At 47.6% G+C, this 21614-nt stretch overlaps 1 protein-coding gene and 1 long non-coding RNA gene across 3 annotated transcripts in view; one reads left to right on the top strand and one right to left on the bottom strand.

Moving 5' to 3' along the window:
* The window catches only part of SAMD14 (sterile alpha motif domain containing 14), a 28825-nt gene extending 7716 nt beyond the window's left edge, over nt 1-21109 (top strand). The window contains exons 3-10 of one of the 2 annotated variants that reach the window (XM_082194466.1): nt 3261-3397; nt 8518-8827; nt 10643-10730; nt 10899-10973; nt 13033-13192; nt 16207-16335; nt 17381-17536; nt 20056-21109. In XM_082194466.1, the coding sequence (XP_082050592.1) occupies nt 3261-3397; nt 8518-8827; nt 10643-10730; nt 10899-10973; nt 13033-13192; nt 16207-16335; nt 17381-17536; nt 20056-20214 (1214 nt within the window). In that variant the 3' untranslated portion in view covers nt 20215-21109. Of the gene's footprint in view, nt 1-3239; nt 3398-8517; nt 8828-10642; nt 10731-10898; nt 10974-13032; nt 13193-16206; nt 16336-17380; nt 17537-20055 lie in introns of both variants that reach the window. The other variant, XM_082194465.1, reaches the window with a different exon arrangement.
* Nucleotides 17744-20062, bottom strand: LOC309516087. Its single transcript, XR_014212760.1, has 2 exons — nt 19942-20062; nt 17744-19884 (listed from the first exon to the last, which is right to left on the bottom strand). It is a non-coding gene; the product is annotated as an uncharacterized lncRNA (long non-coding RNA).
* Nucleotides 21110-21614: the final 505 nt, after the last annotated feature.

Raw genomic sequence — 21614 nt, 5'->3', positions numbered from 1 at the left:
TAAAATGAATAAAACTCTTTAAAGAGTCACAAAGCAGTGCAAACATTGTAGGGGAAAAGGTAGCCTTACTCATTCTGAATCACAGAGGTGCATTTGGAACCTCACTGTGCAAAACCTTTCTGGGGTAGCATGATTTAGAAGGAACAGAAAGAGGATGGAGGTGAGGTTAGGCTCTCAATACCTACAACCAAAACATGGCTCTAATATGCCATTAGTTAAGAAATTGTAACTAAGAATCCAGGCATTAACTTATACCTGAGCATGCCTGTTTCCTCCTCCCTCACCAATCCAATTTCCTTTTGTGCCATGGTTTTTCAGATTGTAATCTCGAGGGCAGTCTTTCTCCCTCTTTTTAAAAAAATCACCCTGTAAGCCGTTCTGGAAGGAAACCTTTTTTGGCTGCAGTGCAGGCTAAAAATTACCTAAATAAAATATGAATGTGTAGCCTCCCTCCATGACGTCAAACACTGATAAAAACTCATTGGGACTTACCTTTCTATGCTGTGTATTTCATTCTTGCATTTTAATTTTACTTGTGTGCCACCTTGGAAAGTTTTATATCCTGAAAGCTATGGTTGGATAGAAATGAGTGCTGGAGAGGGCTGACTCACCCAGTCACTCCGATTGTACAGTGATGCTTTTCTTCCTGCCTGAACAATCGTGAGAATGCTCGTGGTAAACAATTCTGAATACCTGGTTGCAGTGAGGGCAAGCTGAATCCAGGCAGTACAAAAAGCTACATTTGCTCCACATTCTTCTGTTCCTGATCCAGAGCCAGATTTTCCCCAGCTTTTTCAAATCTATGCCCAATTTAGATTTCTGCATATGCACGCATGCATATTTCATGTAAGGGGCTGCATTACGAGTGCATCTCTGAGCATGTGCAGAAAACTCTCTTTGTGGAGTAACCCATAGGTAAAAAAAGGTAAAGGACCCCTGGACGGTTAAGTCCAGTCAAAGGCGACTATAGGGTTGCAGCGCTCATCACGCTTTCAGGCTGAGGGAGCTGGCGTTTGTCCACAGACAGCTTTCCAGGTCATGTGGCCAGCATGGCTAAACCGCTTCTGGTGCAACGGAACACCGTGACGCAAACCAGAGCGCATGGAAACGCTGTTTACTTTCCCACCACAGGGGTACCTATTTATCTACTTGCACTGGTGTGCTTTCGAACTGCTAGGTTGGCAGGAGCTGGGACCGAGCAACAGGAGCTCTCTCTGTTGTGCGGATTCGATCCGCCAACCTTCTGATCGGCAAGCCCAAAAGGCTCAGTGGTTTAGACCACAGTGCCACCCGCACCACTACAACCAGCCTTGACGCAGCCGGGATATGGGGAGCAGGTGCCCTATGGCTGAGAGCATCCATGCAACCCGAGCCCTTTCTAAAACTAAGCAGTGTTGTGTTTTGTCTTGTATGTGCGAGCACGTGTTCTCTGCCACCTCTTCAACTTAGCTTGCTGATGTTTCATGTCTCCCGATACCGTTGTTCCTCGTTTCCCACTCCCGGCATCCCTGTGTAGTCAATTAAGCGGTGGCTGACTTTTTGCTCCCAGGAGACACCTCGCCGCACACATGGCTACACACACAGCGACACACACACTCACACAAACAAGCAAGCCCCTCGCGCTTCCTGCCTCGAGATGCCTAGCAGATCTGATTAATTCATGAGGCTGTTCTGTATGCAGGGAAGGCGCTGTTGGGAGATGGTGCAAACATGCGTTGCAAACGGCAAGGGAGATAGGACTACCGTACCGTTGATGTGTGGGCATAACTGGAGCATTTGAGGGACCAGGCAAGCATGTGTGGGTGTCTGTTTGTGTGAAAGAGAGAGGTACGTACGGATAAATGGTTTAGTCTCAGAGCTGAAATCTGCGCATGGCGGGGTCGAAGTCCGCGGTCAAACTGACTGCAAACGTGGGGATCTGTAATCTGACAGCTACGTTTGTTTGCTTTAAAAGCCACTTCAGAAGGACATGATTGCAAAAGTGGCACAGAGGGAAGGTGCTTAACCTTTCTTCAGCTGCCATTTCTTCCTACTAAATCACACACACACCTATAGCATTCCTCCCTGAAAGATGCTGAATGTATATTTGCAAGGAGAGGGGGGGGGAGGAAGAAAGAGAGCAAAAAAGTGTTTGTGTACAGCAGCATTTCGCTTTATTGGCCGAGGGAGCTGGCGTACAGCTTCTGGGTCATGTGGCCAGCATGACTAAGCCCCTTCTGGCGAACCAGAGCAGCGCACGGAAACGCCGTTTACCTTCCTGCCGGAGCAGTACCTATTTATCTACTTGCACTTTGACGTGCTTTCAAAGATAAAACTGTAAGGGGAGGGAAACATAAGGGTCAGACTGACTCCAAACCAAAGACCAGGCGGAACAGCTCTGTTTTGCATTCCCTACAGAAAGATGTCAAGTCCCACAGGGCCCTAGTCCCTTGTGACAGAGCATTCCACCAAGTCGGGGCCAGTACTGAAAAGGCCCTGGCCCTAGTGGAGACCAATTTAGCCAATAGGGACATCGTATTGAATAATAATAATAATAATAATAATAATAATAATAATACCCTGCCCATCTGACTGGCTTGCCCCAGCCACTCTACATGACTTCCAACATATATGGAAACAACAAAACATAACATTTGAAAAAACTCTCCTATACAGGGCTGCCTTCAGGTATCTTCTAAAGGTTGTGTAGTTACTTATCTCCTTGGCTCGGGGGTCGCATAACTCCATACCCTCTGACATTTCTCTGATGAACATAGGGACGTCCTAAGGAAAAGTGGGACATTCCAGGATCAAATCAGAAACAAGGATGGCTTCTCTAAATCTGAGACTGTCCCTGGAAAATAGGGACATTTCGAAGGTCTCCCAGGCCAATAGGTGTAATAGGATGACCGCCCTATAGGTAGCCTGTTCTGTTCTGGGAGGTCATGTCTTTGAAGGATACTTCTGAATGACAACTGTGCTCTTCTCTTCTCTGAATGCTCTCTCTGTGTGTCTCCTTCCCTTCTTGCCCCCCATTCCACCACCCCTTTTCTGTGTCCCCCCCCCACTCGGTGGGGCTTGAATTTCACTCGTTTGCCCTCCCCGCTTCCCTCCTTCCTTCCTTTACGTTGCATCTTGCCCTCTCCGCACTCCATCCTTCCTCCTGCGGCCACTTCTACGCTGACCTCTTCCTCTCACGCTCGCTTTTCCTCGCCTGCCACCGCTCTGCCCCCCTTCCCGTTTCTCTCTTTCACCCCCAGATTTTAATGATGTGATTCCAGAGACCCAGAGGCTGGACAGCAGCTTGCAGAAGGCCCGAGCCCAGCTCTCTGCCAAAGGCAGGCGGCAGCGCCCTTCCAGGTCCCGGTTGAGAGACAGCGTCAGCTCCACAGAAGGGGATGATATCCTGGAGAAAAAGGTCAGTGTTAAGTTGTGGGTGAACATATCAGACGACACAGCGATTCTTCAAACAGCTCTTGTTTATTCACAGGCAAGAACAGAACTGAACTGAAGGGTTCAGCCAGCCTGCTTATATAGAGCTCCACTACAACGCAACAGTATCCACTTTCTGTAACTAGCCAATTACTGAAGGTCACTTTCAATTCCTTATTTGCATATGTGGACCTGAGTGAAAACTATCTACAGTATCCCCCTGCTGGCCCAGGGTGAGTACATAACAGTCAGTGCCCGGCCGATGCCCCACCAAATATCTACCTATGCATTACTATCACTTTCAGACCCTCCAACATCCCACGGATGAAAACAGGGATATTTCTCACTCCCTCCACCAACGGACCAAGGTGGATAAAAATCAATGAATTTAAAAAAAATCTCATATTTTAAAAATTTAAATAAGATTTTTTAAAATTTAAATTGGATTTTTAAAATTTAAATCAGATTTTTTAAAAAGAAAATGCTTTTGGAGGAATTTTTTTCTAAAGATAGTTTTCTATCTTTAGAAAGGCTCTTCATCAGGAAATAAGGATTTGCTTTGAGTTTTTCCATGTATGCTAAAATTCAGTCTAAGCTTTAAAAAAAATTAAAATGAAAAAATTGTTTAACCACATCAGTTAAAAACATGGATACATATGCTATAATATTATTATTTCAATTAAATAAATTGTTTAAATTGTTATTGAGGAGACGATAGTTTTTCTCCTTCAGTAAAGTACAGCAGAAAAGTTGTCCAAATATAAATAGTTAAGGCATTAAACCTCACAATAATTTCGTAATGATCTGCCTATGTATTTCTAATGGTATAACCAAATCAGTAAGTTTTGATATAACTGTAAAAACAACTCTGAAAATTTATCATTCCATAAATGAAACCTTCGTCCGGTTGTAAATATTAAGATTAAGATTATACCAGCAAGAATGGGTCTTTCTGTAAAAAAAAAAAAAAAATCAAGTCTTACTGACTTGTGATTTAAATCGTGATTTAAATCGAATTGATTTAAATCGAATCCACCCTGCAACAGACTCTCCTCAACCCTCATCCCCCCCCCCCGCTGTGGGGCTGGGCCTCAGTGGCAGCGGTCTCTTCCAGGTCCGGATTTAGGTTTGATGAGTCCCTAAGCTACTGAAGGTAATGGGGCCCTTTATATGTCCAGCTGTTCTTTGTCAACAACAAATTGCCTCTGTTTTTTGTGTTGAATATATGCTCTATGGTAATTTATGGACCTCATAGGTATCTAAAGCCATTTGCACATGTTGCCATGCAGCCAGTCCATGCAAAATGTAGGCACCCTATATATAGAAAGGAGTAAACCAGTGACATTTTAGGGAGCAGGCGGGGCCCATGACTTACATCATAGGAGCCTACACAACACTAAACACGGTTGCTGTATGTAGGGTTTATTTGCTTTGCTTTTTATTTTATATTTTGGAAATGTACATCCAGGGTTTTTTTTCCTTTAAATTTTTTTGGGGCCCCCAAGAGAGTGGGGCCCTCAGCTATAGCTTGTTTAGCTTATACGTAAATCCGGCACTGGTCTCTCCCATACACTCCAACATTTCTCTGTCGAAAATAGGGACTTCCTAAGGAAAAGTGGGACATTCCGGAATCAAATCAGAAACTAGAACGGCTTCTGCAAATCTGTGACTGTCCCTTCAAAATAGGGACACTTGGAGGGTCTGCCTTGAGTTCGCAGGTAAACCTACCATCCCCTGGATCCTAAGCATCATCTCTTCAGTTTGGGCTTTCAGAGATGCCTGTTCATCTCCTGGTGGCTGAAACATCAAAGGATCAAATCATGTTGCCTAGAAGACTGCCCACCCCTGGGTGGACCTGGAAGGTCACTTAAAGGCCCACTGGGGGGTTGCAGCCAGATCTAAGGTGGGGCACAGCAGGAGCACTGCCAGCATGCAAATCTAGGGTGTAAGCAAAGGAGCCAACGCCTGGGGGCTGAGGTCCCTTTGCTCCCCCCAATAAAATATTTGAGGGGGGGGGCAAAGTTTATGGGCATTGCCATTCAAATGCTGCATGTGTGCTGCCTCTTGTGATTGACTATGCAAGGCAAGGCTTAGCTGCCTCCCCTATTTTATTTTATTTTATACAGGTTGGCACACTGGGGTTAAGAAAAGGGGTCCCCAGAGGCATGTTTGGGTTAAAAGTGGGTTCTGGGTCTGAACAGGTTGATGATCACCTGGGTAAAATGCACTCGTGGTTCCGCACCTTACAGACTATCATAGGGCAGTGACCCAAAAGTTGGCATTTCACACTATTTCCCTTGGATTATGGGATGCCCTTTTCACTGCTATGTGAAGCAGCAGCCACCAGTTGTTTCAGATCACTCGTGGAAAATATACCTTTTTGCCCAGGTGAAAGTCTGAGCGTTCATTAAGTACCCAGGTTCCTGTTTTATATGCCTTGACACAACCATTTTACTAGTTTCATGTTGGGTTCTTGCTTCCACAACATTGTTTTGCTTCTGTGTCGTGCTTCGCTTAGTTTTAAACATTAATAAGTATATAAATGCTTTAAAACAAAAGGAAAATAAGTAACTTTCTTCCAGTTTGCCATTCTTAAACAAGGTTCTAAACTGGATATGCCATTGGTCTGACTTTTCATTTATTCCTACGTATAATATCACAGATAGACTATTAATCACCCCAATAACAGAATCCCTGGTGGGGCCAGTTCACCCATCCAGATGCCGGTTTTTACGTTATAACAGTTCTATGGAGATACATTGTGGATGGACCAGCCCTAAACCTCCCTAATTTCCAAATTAGTGTTGCTGCTGTACACTTTCTGTAGGGAAGGTGCTCATAGATGGTATTTATCCTGTTATTTACACCCAGGCAGTGAATGTGTTTAATCCTGCTAGTAGCCGCCTTCTGTCCCCATAATTCTACTCACTCCACTCCACCCCCAGATGAAATCTCTCATGAAAGATCTGGAGGGGCTTTTTAGAGGATCACTACAATTAGGGCCCATTAGTGTTTTCATCTCCATTTTGCAAATTGCAGATTGTACTTGATGGCCACTTGTTTAGATGGCTTTTTAAAAGCAGATTGGGCCAATTCCTGGAGGATGAGTCCATCCATGACTACAGGTCGCGATGGCTATAGGCACCTTTTTGATTCAGAGGCTGTATACTGTGGGATCCCCATTTCTGTGGCCTAACAGAAGGAGAACTTTATTGTCCTCTTGTCCTTGTTCTGGGCTTCCCACCGGCATGTGGTTGGTCACTGTGAGAACTAAGATGCTGGACTTAATGGGCTGATCTTGCTGGGGGTCTTATGTCTTTCCTCATCCTAGTCCAGTGAGATAGGCCACTGTATTCCCATTTTCTAGACTGAGGAACTGAGGCTGAGAGATAATGCCTTGCCCACAACCTCGCAATGCGTCCATAGCAATTCTGGACAACACTAGGGTATATCTGAATCCTACTGAATGCTAGTAGCTGCCTCTTTCCCATAATTATGCTCACTGCACCTCCACCCCCAGATGAAATCTCTAAGGAAAGATCTGGTGGTGCCGATTAGAGAATTACTACAATTCCAGCACATAGGGGGGAGGAAGTGTGTGCATCTCCTCCTTGCTAAGCACCCAGTTTGCCAGCCCCACCTGTACGCTGTGGGTTAAACCACAGAGCCTAGGACTTGCCGATCAGAAGGTTAGCGGTTCGAATCCCCGCGACGGAGTGAGCTCCTTTTGCTCGGTCCCTGCTCCTGCCAACCGAGCAGTTCGAAAGCAGCCAGCACCAGTAGATAAATAGGTGTCGCTCTGGCAGGAAGGTAAACGGCGTTTCCATGCACTGCTCTGGTTTGCCAGAAGCGGCTTAGTCATGCTGGCCACGACCCGGAAGCTGTATGCCGGCTCCCTCGGCCAGTAAAGCGAGATGAGCGCCACAACCCCAAAGTCGGTCACGACTGGACCTAATGGTCAGGGGTCCCTTTACCCTTTACCTTTAAGCACCCAGTTTGCCAGCCCCACCTGTATAAAGAGAGACGGAATGTCCAAAAGTCACCTGCACATTCACAGTTAAGCATGCACAGGCAAAAGATATGTGGATCCAGATTCCATTAGAAAATGAATCAAGTGACGCTTGCTTGCATTTGCAGGTGTCATTAGTGTGCATGCTCACGTCCCTCCAATGTTTGGGCCATATCAAGGTAAAAGCATCATCTGGCACAACCCACAATTTCATATTTTCAGTAGTTTCACACAAACTTTTTAACGAAACAGGTTGTGGGCCATGAAGCTGTGCCCTGCCTAGCTGTTTTGAGTCGGTATTTATTTCCCAAAACGTAAGTGGCTTGAAAGTTCTCACCCATTTAACTGATCAGGAAACACTGTGTGAAATTGGTGGCCAAAACTGGAACAGTCAGGAAACAGCCTACAGCAGCCTTCTCTAACCTGGTGCCCTCTGCAGGTTTGTTGGACTACAACTCCCATCATCCCTGATCATTGGCTATGCTGGCTAGGGCTGATGGGAGCTGTAGTCCCAAACCATTGATGGGCACCATCTTGGGGGAAGGCTGGCCTAAGGAAGGGAATTTCCCAGACCTAGCCAGAATACTGCAGTCGGAAGCAGTGTCCATGCAGAAATCGCCAGTCCCTCAGTTTATTTTATTTTATTTTTAGATTCTGCAAACAAACAAAACTCAACAATTTTGGCCAAAAAAAGAAAAGCTCAATAATGTTGTGTCCAGATTTCCCCTTTTGAAATATGGCAACACTAGCCTAAGGAGACACATTTCAAATTCAGGTTGTTATTTTGGATCATCATCACAAGCTTTTTGGATCATCATCACAAGCTTTTTTCACCACTGCTTGGGTAGGAGAAAATGCTGAAATGTCACCATGTCTGTTTCCACTGATCTGTACATTTCTTGCAGTATCTATATGAGCACTCCCCAGATTAATTTAGCAATTAAATATGCCCCGTAAAAGGAGGAAATATAGACCCAAGGTACCACTGTATTACTATCGTTACCATGGATGGTTAGGTGGCCAGTTGTTGTCCTCTGAGGCATGCAAGTCAGAATGCCCGGGCAGCTGGACTCTTTTTTATCTGCTTCTCCTTGCAGGCGGGTGATAGCTGTGGAAGTCCTCTCCACCGCCTGAGGTCTCCTCTCCACGGGTCCCTCCAGGCCTCGTCTCCTCTCTCCGGTTCCTCGCCCTTCACTCGCGCCGGCGAGTTCTCCTTTGATGCCCCGACAGTCCGGAGGTCGGTGGAGCAGGAAGAGCAGCCATCGTCGCCCCTCATCCGTTACCGACCTCTGACCAACACCTCCTCCCAGGAGGCCTTAGGGGGCACCCCCACCAGCTCCTCGCCCAAGTCCTGCCACAGTTCAGACAGCTCACCCATCTATGCACGCAGGGAGAGGCACAGTGAAGGTAAGCCAAGGGCTCTGGGCAGCTGGGGGCTGGGGAAAATCATAGACCTTGCCACAACACATGTCAACATCGAGGAAAGAAGTGCCTAAAAGGCACATAACCTGTCTGCAGATGCACAAACCTACATGTAGCTCTCCCTTGATTGGTTTGACGCGGAAAAGGTTATATCTCCATCCTCCCAGAAATATCCTGTAAGTTCTTAAAGAAAGCAAACACACTATAACCTCAAAAAAGGTTATTTCTGTATGCCACTACAGTGGTACCTTGGGTTACATACGCTTCAGGTTACAGACACTTCACGTTACAGACTCCACTAACCCAGAAATAGTACCTCGGATTAAGAACTTTGCTTCAGGATGAGAACAGAAATCATGCTCTGGTGGCGCGGTAGCAGCAGGAGGCCCCATTAGCTAAAGTGGTGCTTCAGGTTAAGAACAGTTTCAGGTTCAGAACGGACCTCCAGAACGAATTAAGTACATAACCCAAGGTACCACTGTACTGCGGCCTGTGTTTTGTTAGCCCCAAAACTGAAAATGAGTGAAGTCCCAGCTAAAGAAGAATGGCAACTTAAACTGACAGAATATGTGCAGCTTGCGGAACTAACATATAAAATAAGAGAACAAGAAGCACATAAGTTTAAAGAAGACTGGAAAATGTTTACTGAATATATGGGAGGAAATTGTGTACACTTGAAAACGTTGGCAGCATTAAGATAAATTCAACAGTGTAAATAAGTTTTGATGGATGTAATAATGGAATAAAAGGGAAAGGGAGAGGTACCCCTGACCATTAGGACCAGTCGCGGACGACTCTGGGGTTGCGCACTCATCTCGCTCTATAGGCCGAGGGAGCCGGCGTTTGTCCGCAGACAGCTTCCAGGTCATGTGGCCAGCGTGACACAGCTGCTTCTGGTGAACCAGAGCAGCGCATGGAAACGCTGTTTACCTTCCCGCCAGAGCGGTACCTATTTATCTACTTGCACTTTGGCATGCTTTTGAACTGCTAGGTGGGCAGGAGTTGGGACTGAACAATGGAAGCTCACTCCATCGTGGGGATTCGAACCACTGACCTTCCGATTGGCAAGCCCTAGGCTCTGTGGTTTAGACCACAGCGCCACTGAATGATATAGTTTATGTAAAATATGCAGAGATTTATGTTATGCAAAATGAACCATGGAAAGAAAAGAAGGGAAATCATTGATATTTTAAGGTTATTTAAATGAATACACTAAATTGTAAAACTTTTCCTCTTGAATAATATTCCTTGCACATCTTTCCAAGGCTTCATTTCAGCCAGAGCTTAGTTTTCCAGCCCCAGGCCATATGAGCAGAACACGGGAAATATTAGTAAAAACAACGGAGCTCTTGAGCATGTGCAGAAAGTTGGTTGGCGGGGTGTGTGTGGCAAGTATAAAAGGGAGAGTTTCCCAGATGCCAAGATCCAGGTTTGGGTGCAAGAAATCTTTGGTGAAAGAACTCCAGCAGATATTTAAAATCACAAAATATGCAACAAAGCAAAGCATGTAAATATAGGCTACCGTGCCTTTAAAATACGCTCTTCTAACGTCCTTCCAAATTCAAAGCACAGAAAAAGACCACACATTTGGAAAGCTAAAAATGTTTACTTACAAACTCTTCAAAGGTCAGGTTCATGTGCTTTTCCATACAGCAGTCAGAAAACACAGGCAGCAAAACGTAGGCTAATTCAAAAGTGGTCAAAATCCCTACATTATTTGTGTATCAGGCTTTGGCCTAGGCACTTCTCATTTCAGAAATTAAACACTGTTCCCTCTCACCTCCCCGTTTCCCCTTCCAGATGACAGCCGGGACACGAGCCCGCCAGATCCTGCAAGCCCAACTATTGGTCTCGACAAGAAAACCCGACGGAAGTTTCTGGATTTAGGGTGAGGCTTGAAAGCTGGCTATTCAGAGACAAGGAGTGGACCACACTGATTCATTTTGTATCTTTGGGGTCTCTTTCACAGCCCCCTCTGCTTGTGTGCTTTCTACATATCTCAGAACTGCACCTGGTTTTTCCACGTGTGCCTAATTGTCCCCTTCCTGATGCACAGGGTCACCCTCAGAAGGGCATCTTCTGGAAAGAGCAGGAAAGAAAAAGGGGGCAACCGGCTCTCCATGGGCAACAGGTAAGCAATTGGCAATTTCCTGAGGCTCCTCTGAAATTGATTTCTCGTGGAACCCAGTAAATTTTGTGGAAGGTGGGTGATACACAGACGTGCGCGCGCGCGCACACACACACACACACACACACACATAATAGAGGGGCATCAGAAACATCCACCCGAAAAAGTGCCATGCAATTGTGTCTGAATAAGACAACCCTAGTGATAGCTTTTACAGGTTTTCCCAAACTTGGGTCTCCAGCTGTTTTTTTGACTACAGCTCCCATTATCCTTAGCTAGCAGGTCCAGTGGTCAGGGATGATGGGAACTGTAGTCCCCAAACAGTGGGAGCAGCGCCGGATTTACGTCTAAGCTAAACAAGCTATAGCTTAGGCCCCCACAAAATTTAAAGGGGGAAAAACTGGATGTACATTTCCATAATATAAGATAAAAAACAAATCAAGTAAAACCTACATACAGCAACAGTGTTTTGTGTTGTGTAGGCTCCTATGATGTAAGTAATGGGCCCTGCCTGCTGGCCTGCTCCCTAAAATATCACTGGTTTGCTCATTTCTATATATAGGGTGCCTACATTCTGCTATTCATAATTAGTAGTAGTTTGCATCATATACTTACACCTATTATTATTTCATGTTATAGCAAGTTTCTAGAGACTAGATTATGAGTCTTTGTAAATTGTGTTTCTAAAGGAACTTTTGTTATTGCCAAATACCAATGTGTTTGCATTATTAAGTTCGTTATGAATAAAAAATCATTTTAGGCTAGAGTTTAATAATTATTTCAGTATTAATATACTTCTTAATTGTATTTCAGTTCAATAATTACTATGATAAAATACATATTTTGTTATGTGCAAATGGCTCTAGATACCTATTAGGTCCATAAATTACCATATAGCATATATCCAACACAAAAAACAGTGACAATTTGTTGCTGACAAAGGACAGCTGGACATATGAACATATCAGACGATACAGCGATTCTTCAAACAGCTCTTATTTATTCACAGGCCAGGACAGAACTGAACTGAAGGGTTCAGTCAGCCTGCTTATATAGAGCTCCAGTACAACGTTACTGTAACTACTTTCTAAAACTATCCAATCACTGAACGTCACTTTCGATCCCTTATTTGCATAACTATCTACAATATCCCCCTGCTGGCCCAGGGTGAGTGACTGTTCCAGTTTGCAAACATTTTTCGGAAGCTGAATGATCCAACGCAGCCTCCGCAGCTTCCGATTGGCTGCAGGAACTTCCTGCAGCCAATCAGAAGCTGCGCTTTGGTTTCTGAACGGTTTCGGGAGTTGAACGGACTCCCGGAACGGATTAAGTTCGAGAACCAAGGTTCCGCTATATAATGATTACGTATCAGTTCAGATTATCATTTCTCACTTGCGTGACTGAAATTGCTTCTAGTACTGCTTTTCCAGCACCTTAGCACTTAGTTCTGATCCCAGTATTGCACAAAGGACGTGGGTGGCGCCTCCACGCCCCTTCACTTCATCAAATCTGGCCCTCTTTGGAAAAAGTTTGGACACCACTGTGCTAAGAGGAAGGCACGTTTGGGAAACCCTCACCTTGGGACGCAGATGGCGCTGTGGGTTAAACCACAGAGCCTAGGACTTGCTGATCAGAAGGTCGGCAGTTCAAATCCCCGCAACGGGGTGAGCTCGGTTGCTCGGCCCCTGCTCCTGCCAACCTAGCAGTTCGAAAGCACGTCAAAGTGCAAGTAGATAAATAGGTACCACTCTGGCGGGAAGGTAAACGGCATTTCCGTGCGCTGCTCTGGTTCGCCAGAAGCGATTTAGTCATGCTGGCCACATGACCTGGAAGCTGTATGCTGGCTCCCTCGGCCAATAAAGCGAGATGAGCGCCGCAACCCCAGAGTCAGTCACGACTGGACCTAATGGAGCCGGCCCTTTACCTTTACCCTATGTCAGTATTCCAGTGGGAGTCTCTTTTCCAATCCCACGACCTCCCCAGATTTTTCTTATCACAAGCTATATCGTCAGCTTTGCAACCCCATTTCCTTGCTGTTAATACTTGTCCCCCTTTCCTACAGGGAGTTGATGGAGGGCCCCAGCCGCTCCTCTGCCTCGACCTTCATGCCTTTCTCCTGGTTCACAGACAGCGGCAAAGGCTCCGCCTCCTCAGGAAGCACTGCCTCCCCCACCTCCTCCCCCAAGAATGAGGCCTTCAGCCGCAAGAAGTCTGCCTCGCAGGTTATGAGTCCGTCTGATGGGTAATGGGCTGGTACCCCAAGCCCCATACTAGGGCATGATTGGCAGTGGTGTAGTGTGTGTGTAGGGGTCACAGGGTGGTTGCCCTGTAGCCTTATTGGAATTCACCGATTGGGTCTGCGTTGCTCACGGACATGAGGAAGGAAGTCAAATGACACCAAGGGTTGGTTCAGAGTTATTTATTTCTGCTCTCCGGAACAGCAGAAGGACACCTGCGTGGTGTGTCCACGCAGAAATGAGAAATTTCATGCAGTATATATATCCTCCAGGCACCCTCTCCCTCCTTCCCCAGGAATCCAACCACGTCAGCCTATACACGCAGGTTGACATCACATATGTTCCTTCTCCGGTATTCTTAACCATAAAAGGGTATTCCTTCCTGTACTTCTGACCATAAAAGGGTATTCCTGTTCCTAAAACAAGAGCTCACCAACTCCAAGAACACACTCTGGCACTGTTCCCGGACTAAGTCTGTGCGTCAGAACGTAAGATAAGACCTAGACATGTCATCCCTACTCCACTGGAACAACCAAGGTCATCCTTGCCGTCACGAACTGATAAAGGAGAGGGCTCTGAGCACTTGTTTATACAACCGGGTTTTTGTTTATACATTGACTCAGAGCTCAAGTTAATGGATTTTAGCTAAGGAAAAATAGGGATTTTGGTGCCCGTTTCAAACACAGTCAGTTTTGGGTTTGGGAAACCCATTCCTTCAGCCCCAGGTGCAAGATTGTTAGGGGGCACAAAATGTCAGCACCCGGTGCTGCCTCAATACAGTTGCTGGGCTCCGTTGAAAACGGCTTCTCTGTGCAAACCAGGAAGGGAGCTTTCCAGACAACGAAACAACTCTTCTTAACTCTGCGGCTGCAACCTCCTGGGTGCCATTGGTGCCGTTAGACAGTTGAATGTGCATGTGTACTCTGTCCTTTTCCCTCCCTCCTACCACCTCCGCACTGCCCCGGGCACTGACAACCCACGCTACACCACTGACAGCTTATGCTTATGCTGTTTTGGTGAGGCTGAGAAAAGGCAGCTTTTCCTAGCAAGCGTGAGCTGGGTTATTGGAAAGGGGGAAATTCATCACCAAATGAGGAGATCCAGATTTGCATACAGTTTGTGTATATAGGCGTTGTGTGTCATTGCTCCCCCCTCCCCCGGTTACACGTGATCAACTCGTGTGCAACCACGTATACGCGTGGCACTGGGAAACAGATAAATAGGTTCAAACCAGGAAATGGAGAGCCGGAGAGTCCTTGTGCTTGAGAGGACATCCTCCCTGGAGCCCAGAGAGGATGTCAGTGAAGGCAGAAGAAGCCCAAAGACACCAGAGGTGCCCCATGGGGCTTTATTTAGGCTGCTCAGCCTCCCTGCCTAGCAGCTGGCTTATGGGATAGCGCAGCAGCTTTCGCTGAGGAGAGAGTTGTGTGAAGAGAGAGAGCAGGAGCAAGAGCAGAAAGGAACAGGCATTTAGAGGCCTGACACGGGTGGCGCTGTGGGTTAAACCACAGAGCCTAGGACTTGCCGATCAGAAGGTTGGCGGTTCAAATCCCCGTGACGGGGTGAGCTCCCGTTGCTCGGTCCCTGCTCCTGCCAACCTAGCAGTTCGAAAGCACCTCAAAGTGCAAGTAGATAAATAGGTACTGCTCCGGCGGGAAGGTAAACGGTGTTTCCGTGCGCTGCTCTGGTTTGCCAGAAGCGGCTTAGTCATGCTGGTCACATGACCCGGAAGCTGTACGCCAGCTCCCTCGGCCAATAAAGCGAGATGAGCGCCGCAACCCCAGAGTTGGCCACGACTGGACCTAATGGTCAGGGGTCCCTTTACCTTTATCTAGCCTCTTGCATGATTTTTGCATGTGTACAGGCCTCCAGAATATAGCCCCCGCATGTGTGGTATTATTCCTGCATAAGACTGGTGTGTCCGTGTGTCCGTCCCCCCTTTGCCTCCAGTACAGGAATTGTTTGTCCATGTGACACTTTTCTGCAGTAAACCATGCTCAATATACCGCATGCCATCAAAACGACCAGCTAATTCTGTAAGAATTGCAATCTACCGCAACATTTATAAACAATAATGCAAATATAAACAATTATTTATTTATTTATTTATTTATTTACTTACTTACTTACTTACTTACTTACTTACTTACTTACCCCACCCTCCCTGGGCAAAACCGGGCTCAGGGCGGCTAACATCAAGTATAACAACAATTGATTAAAATACAACTTAAAAACAGGATTAAAGTACAACTTAAAATGCAGCCTCATTTCAGTGGAAGCCCAGATCAAAAACTGTTTTGGGGTGAGAAAACGTCAAATCTGCACCAAGGCCAACTATCCAGACTGGTCCTGCGTGGGCCAGAAAAAAACAAAGTGCCGGGGAAGTCCCCAAATAGGGGTTCCGTCACAGAAGGAAAAGGAAAGAGGGGGAGGGGATCAGGCTGGTTCCAAGCCAAAGTCCAGGCGGAACAGCTCTGTCCGACAGGCCCTGCGGAAAGAAATCAGATCCCGCAGGCCCTGGTCTCATGAGACAGAGCGTTCCACCAAGCCGGAGCCAGTGTTGAAAAGGCCCTGGCCCCTGTTGAGGCTAATCTGACTTCCTTAGGGCCCGGGACCTCTAGAATATTACTATTTATGGACCTTAAGGTCCTCCGCGGGGCATAACCAGGAGAGGCGGTCTCATAGGTACGAGGGTCCTAGGGTCCTATGAATAAATATTCAGTGAAAACACTCGCCGATAGCAAGAGCTAACAATAAAGAATAAGGTGCGGATAAGTAGCAAACTAGAACACATATCCCAAACTGAATCTTGACTCCAGCAGCAACCCCTAATCGATATCTCACCCCGATGTTTTCCTGCTAGGAACCATAGGCAGCAGAAGCAGCCTTTGTAGCTGGAGTCAGTCAGCCCCACCACCACCCCCGGCCTGGTCGAAAAGGGCCAGGGTGAGAGTCATCTTGCAGGAATTTTCCTTAACCCTTCTCTGTCCTGCCAACAGGAATCTACCCTGAGTGATGACTCCACCCCTCCCAGCAGTAGCAGCAGCCCCAAGACCCTGAGCGGAGCTCATCCTGAGACGACAAAGTGCTCCTACCCCTACCACACCCTGTCCCAGTCGTCTGATGAGGTAAGCGATGCCCTGGTGCACCTGGGTATTTAGAACCATCTGCGCAATGCTACCGATATCTCCCCCAGGGACGTGGGTGGAGCTGTGGTCTAAACCACTGAGCCTCTTGGGCTTGCCGATCAGAAGGTTGGCGGTTCGAATCCGTGCAACGGGATGAGCTCCAGTTGCTCTGTCCCAGCTCCTGCCAACCTAGCAGCTCGAAAGCACGCCAGTGCAAGTAGATAAATAGGTACCACTGTGGCGGGGAGGTAAACGGTGTTTCCATGCACTCTGGTTTCCGTCACAGTGTTTCATTGCACCAGAAGCGGTTCAGTCCTGCTGGCCACATGACCCGGAAAGCTGTCTGTGGACAAATGCTGGCTCCCTCGGCCTGAAAGCGAGACGAGTGCCACAACCCCATCGTCACCTTTGACTGGACTTAACCGTCCAGGGATCCTTTACCTTTTTACCTCCTTCCAGTCTGCCCTTTAATGAGACTAGTAACGTTTTTCTCTTGGATCCTGAATGCACCTGTCTTTGGCTCTACCTGCTGTTCTTGAGAGCCGATATCTTGAGCAAAGGCTCACCAGCGCTGAGCCATGTGAACAACTAATAAAATAATCAGGGCCTCTGAGCATGGGCAGAATACACCATTCGCTACCGACGGCAGCCCAAGCTGGATGATGGTCTCTCCTTTTATACCTGCGATCCTCAGATGGATAAATTAAATCAGTGCTGGTTTTTTGGAAAAATAGTGCCAGAATTCATCATTCTCTTAGAATGACAATGGTGCCCACCTGAGAGGTGCTGGAACTGAGTTCCAGTGCATTCCATCGGGGGTTGGGGGTCCTGAATTTAATAAATAAGTAAAAACAAAAACATCAAGATGCATTATATTATTATTATTATTATTATTATTATTATTATTATTATTATTAGTGCTTTTCTTCTAGCAGAAAAAGGTGTCAGTACTATGTACCCCTGAGTACCCCAGAGAACAACAGCAACACTGATTATAATCATCATCATCATCATTCATTGCATACTCTCATAATCCTCTCTGCAGTTCCTGGATGAGCCTCTGAGTGCAGCTTCGACGTGGAGCAGTCAGAAAGTGGGACAGTGGTTGGAGAGCTTGAACCTGGAGCAATACATGGCAGAATTTGCCGCCCAGGAAGTGGACGGCCAGCAGCTGCTCCTCCTCGATGGAACCAAGCTGAAGGTGACGGAAAAGAGGGGTGAGGGGGTTTGCATCCCAGCCACACTCCTGCTTTGCAAGCTCTGCTGGCGGGATGGCAATGATTTTCTGCTTTAGTGGACTGCAGAGAGCTTTGGGGTTCTTTCTTTGACCAGTGGGTGGCTGGTGAGCCGCTGGTTTATACCACTAAGGTGGGTTTGGCTCTGACATGGTCGCTAGGGATAGCCTAACTACTGTTGCCTATGCTCTGGTAACCTCAAGGTTAGATTACTGCAATGCGTTATACGTAGGGCTGCCTTTGAAGGCGGTTCGGAGACTTCAGCTGGTGTGGCCAGGTTGCTCATCGGAGCAAGACGGCTTGAGCATATTACACCGATCCTGGTCCGACTGCACTGGCTACCAATTAGTTTCCGGGCCCAATTCAGAATGCTGGTTTTCACCTATAAAGCCTTAAACTGCTCAGGAACGTAATACCTCAAGGACCGCCTCTTTCCATATGAACCTACCCGGACCCTGAGATCATCTTCTGAGGCCTTCCTTCGTGTGCCTCCTCCTCGAGAGGTCCAGAGGGTGGCAACACAAGAACAGGGCCTTCTCTGCAGTGGCTCCCCGTCTGTGGAATGCTCTCCCCAGGGAAGTTCGCCTGGTGCCTTCATTACACACCTTACGTGCCAGGCAAAAATGTTCCTCTTTAACCAGGCCTTTGGTTGATCCAATTTACATCCTATGCCCTTTTAAAATGTGGCTCTTTGGGAGGGGGTGAGGTATTATTGGATTATTGCTTTTATTTTTATTTTATATACTGTGATCCTTTTATGTGAACTGCCGTGAGACCTCCGGGTATAGGGCGGTATATAAATTCAACAAATAAAATAAAATAAAATAAAATAATAATAATAATAATAATAATAATAATATCCCCCTTGCAGATAAGGTTCAATACAGATACACAGAACCTAATTTTTTTAGTGTTTACTAGCGAGCACCTAATTAACTTTTCCAGACACTGCAAAAAAAGGTGGCAAAAGTTATTTAGGACGGCACCTGCAGAATGAAAATGAACTCAGGAACTTTCAACGGGCAAGGAATCCTAGGAGTACATGAAGCTGTTTTGTCTGGAATATTTGTCCATGTAACCCAGTGCTGTCTGTTCCAGCCGTAGCCAGGATGATGCCATCATCCCTGCTGGAAACATTGGCTCGGGGTTATGAGAGTCATCGTTCAAAAAATCGGGATGGGTATCACTGTGGCTACCCTTGGCCTGCTGTACCCAGCAGGGACTGTCACAGGGTCTCAGCTTTTTCAACACCTGCCATTTGATTTTTTAAAACCATTGAAGCCAGGGGTTGAGTACAGGACTCTTCTTTTGACAAGATGACACTCTAGGGTGAGAAAAGAGAAAGAAGAGCAGATGTACCATAATGTCAGAGACTGACAGGCCACTGGGAAGGAGGACTGGAGTCTGACTTGGGAAAAGGGGTCATTGATTTGGGGGGAAATCAGAGGCAGGGGAAGTTTCAGAGCTGGAGGGCTGAGCACAGGATAGGTCAGAAGAAGGGGAAGAAGAGGCAGGTCAGGCAAAGGAAGGACCAGGTGTTTCCACACCCTCTCCTGCACCATTTCCCCGGAACCAGGAGGGGACTGAAGAGGGAGGAGCAGAGGAAGTTTCCACTCAGGCCTAGTCTCAGCTCGTCAGGGGAGGTACATAAACCAGTGGAGGGAGAGTGGTCCCCTGTTGCTGTAACTGCTCCATAGAGCGTGGACCCAGGAATAGCTGTCTAGACACTAGATTGTTGTGCGTAGTTATCCAGAGCTGCAGAAGTGGCAGGGTTATCTTAAACAAGAGAGACTTAACTATCTGCCATGTTCATTCCTTTGGCTGCAAAGTGCCCTTGACACACATTTGAGTGTCTGACCACAGATTACTGCCTAGTCAGCCAGCTTAAGAACATCTTCTGTGAAGGTGGTGTCTGAGCCCTGACCTCCACTGCAGGAAGAACGGAGATACAGAAAGTGGTGCTATTGCTGATATTCAGGAGTGTCAGCTTAGGCCCATGACTGTGGGTTCCCCGGGGCCATGGGTGCCTTGCAGTGTGCACTGAAATTTGTGGGTGCCCAGCCCCTTCATGGGGAATTTTGTGGGTGCTCGGGTACCCAGGGCCCCAGGATGTTGGCACCTATGTGGATATTTGTGTGGAATTTTGTGGGTGCTCAGGCACCCAGGGCCCCAGGAAGTTGGCACCTATGTGGATATTTGTGTGGAATTTTGTGGGTGCTCAGGCACCCAGGGCCCCAGGAAGTTGGCACCTATGTGGATATTTGTGTGGAATTTTGTGGGTGCTCGGGCACCCAGGGCCCCAGGAAGTTGGCACCTATGTGGATATTTGTGTGGAATTTTGTGGGTGCTCGGGCACCCAGGAAGTTGGCACCTATGTGGATATTTGTGTGTGTGTGTGTGTGTGTGTGTGTGTGTGTGTGTGTGTGCTGAGGACACAAACTTCTGAACTTTGCATGTTCCAAATTCTCCCGCCACGTCCCTGCAGGCTCTCGGCGTCAGCAACTCTCACGACCGTTCCCTCCTCAAGAGGAAGCTGAAGGATCTGAACGCGGCCGTCGAGAAGGAGAGGAAAGCTCAGGAGAAAGTAGAGAAGCAAAAGAAGCAGAAGAAGAAAGAGCGGGAACTGGAACAGAAGAAGAGCTAAGCTAAACGGAGTGTGGGGGGCGGGAAATATGGGGGTGGCCGCTTCCAGGCGCACGGGGCTCACACCCTCTTCACCCACGGAGCATTTCTAGGGTGGGGGTGGGATGGATCATCTGCAAACTGGGAAACGGACGGGGGAGGGACCAGAAGCAGGCGGCGCGCTGCCGGCGAAGGTTACGGGTTTGGGTGGGGGCTGAACCTGCTGTGGAACCGGGCATGACGGAGATGGCGGTGGCAGCCGGACACCACCGCCGATGGCCGAGTTGGGCCATGGAGGAGAAGGCGATACCTCTGCCCAGTGGCGTCCTCACCCCCTTTCATCGCCTGGACGGTCCAACCGCATGTTCAGTGGGCCCAGGAGCCCTCCTGATGCGGGAAGGGCGGTGGTGCAGATGCGAACCGAAGCCACGACCGGCGAACACCTTCCGATCACACCTCCCGTCGACTCCATTCTGCTCCCTCCAGCGGCCCGGATGTGTCCGCGCCCGATCGGTGCCATTTGGGTGTCCCCTCACACCGCCTCGTTCCTGCGAGGCGGGCCACGGCTGCCTCAAGAGACACAAGCCACAGGTACACTTGTGCGCACAAACACACTCACACACGATTTCCCCAAACGGAAAAGGACGAGATGAATGCACAGCACCACTACCTTGTCTGTCTCTCCCCACTCCCCAGCCCTACATCCTCCCTCCTGAATAGGTTCTGCATCAGGTATACTCAGGCCTGACTTCTTCCCCACCCCGCTCCACCTACCTGGCGACCTGCACTGCGGAGAAAGGGGGGCAGGGGGAGGCGTGGGCAGGCTCAGCCAAGAGGAAGACGTGTGAGAGAGCCACAGATGTCTGGTGAATACACAATGAGGAACCACAAGGAATAAAAGAAAGTTTTAAATTGTTCCCAGGATGTGCTCCTATTTTTATTATTATTATTTTGCATTGAAGGGGAAGTGGCGGGGTATTGTTGTTGTTGTTTAGTTGTTTCGTCATGTCTGACTCTTCGTGACCCCATGGACCAGAGCACGCCAGGCACTCCTGTCTTCCACTGCCTCCCGCAGTTTGGTCAAACTCATGCTGGTAGCTTCGAGAACACCGCCCAACCATCTCGTCCTCTGCCGTCCCCTTCTCCTTGTGCCCTCCATCTTTCCCAACATCAGGGTCTTTTCCAGGGAGTCTTCTCTTCTCATGAGGTGGCCAAAGTATTGGAGCCTCAGCTTCACGATCTGTCCTTCCAGTGAGCACTCAGGACTGATTTCCTTCAGAATGGAGAGGTTTGATCTTCTTGCAGTCCATGGGACTCTCAAGAGTCTCCTCCAGACCATAATTCAAATGCATGAATTCTTCGACAATCTGCCTTCTTTGTGGTCCAGCTGTCCAGTGGCGGGGTAGGGGCAGCAAAACAGAA

This window comes from Podarcis vaucheri, assembly GCF_965113315.1.
Source record: "Podarcis vaucheri genome assembly, chromosome: 13".
Classification (NCBI taxonomy): domain Eukaryota; kingdom Metazoa; phylum Chordata; class Lepidosauria; order Squamata; family Lacertidae; genus Podarcis; species Podarcis vaucheri.
The sequence above is the reverse complement of the archived record's forward strand: the minus strand, read 5'-3'. Positions and strand labels throughout refer to the sequence as shown.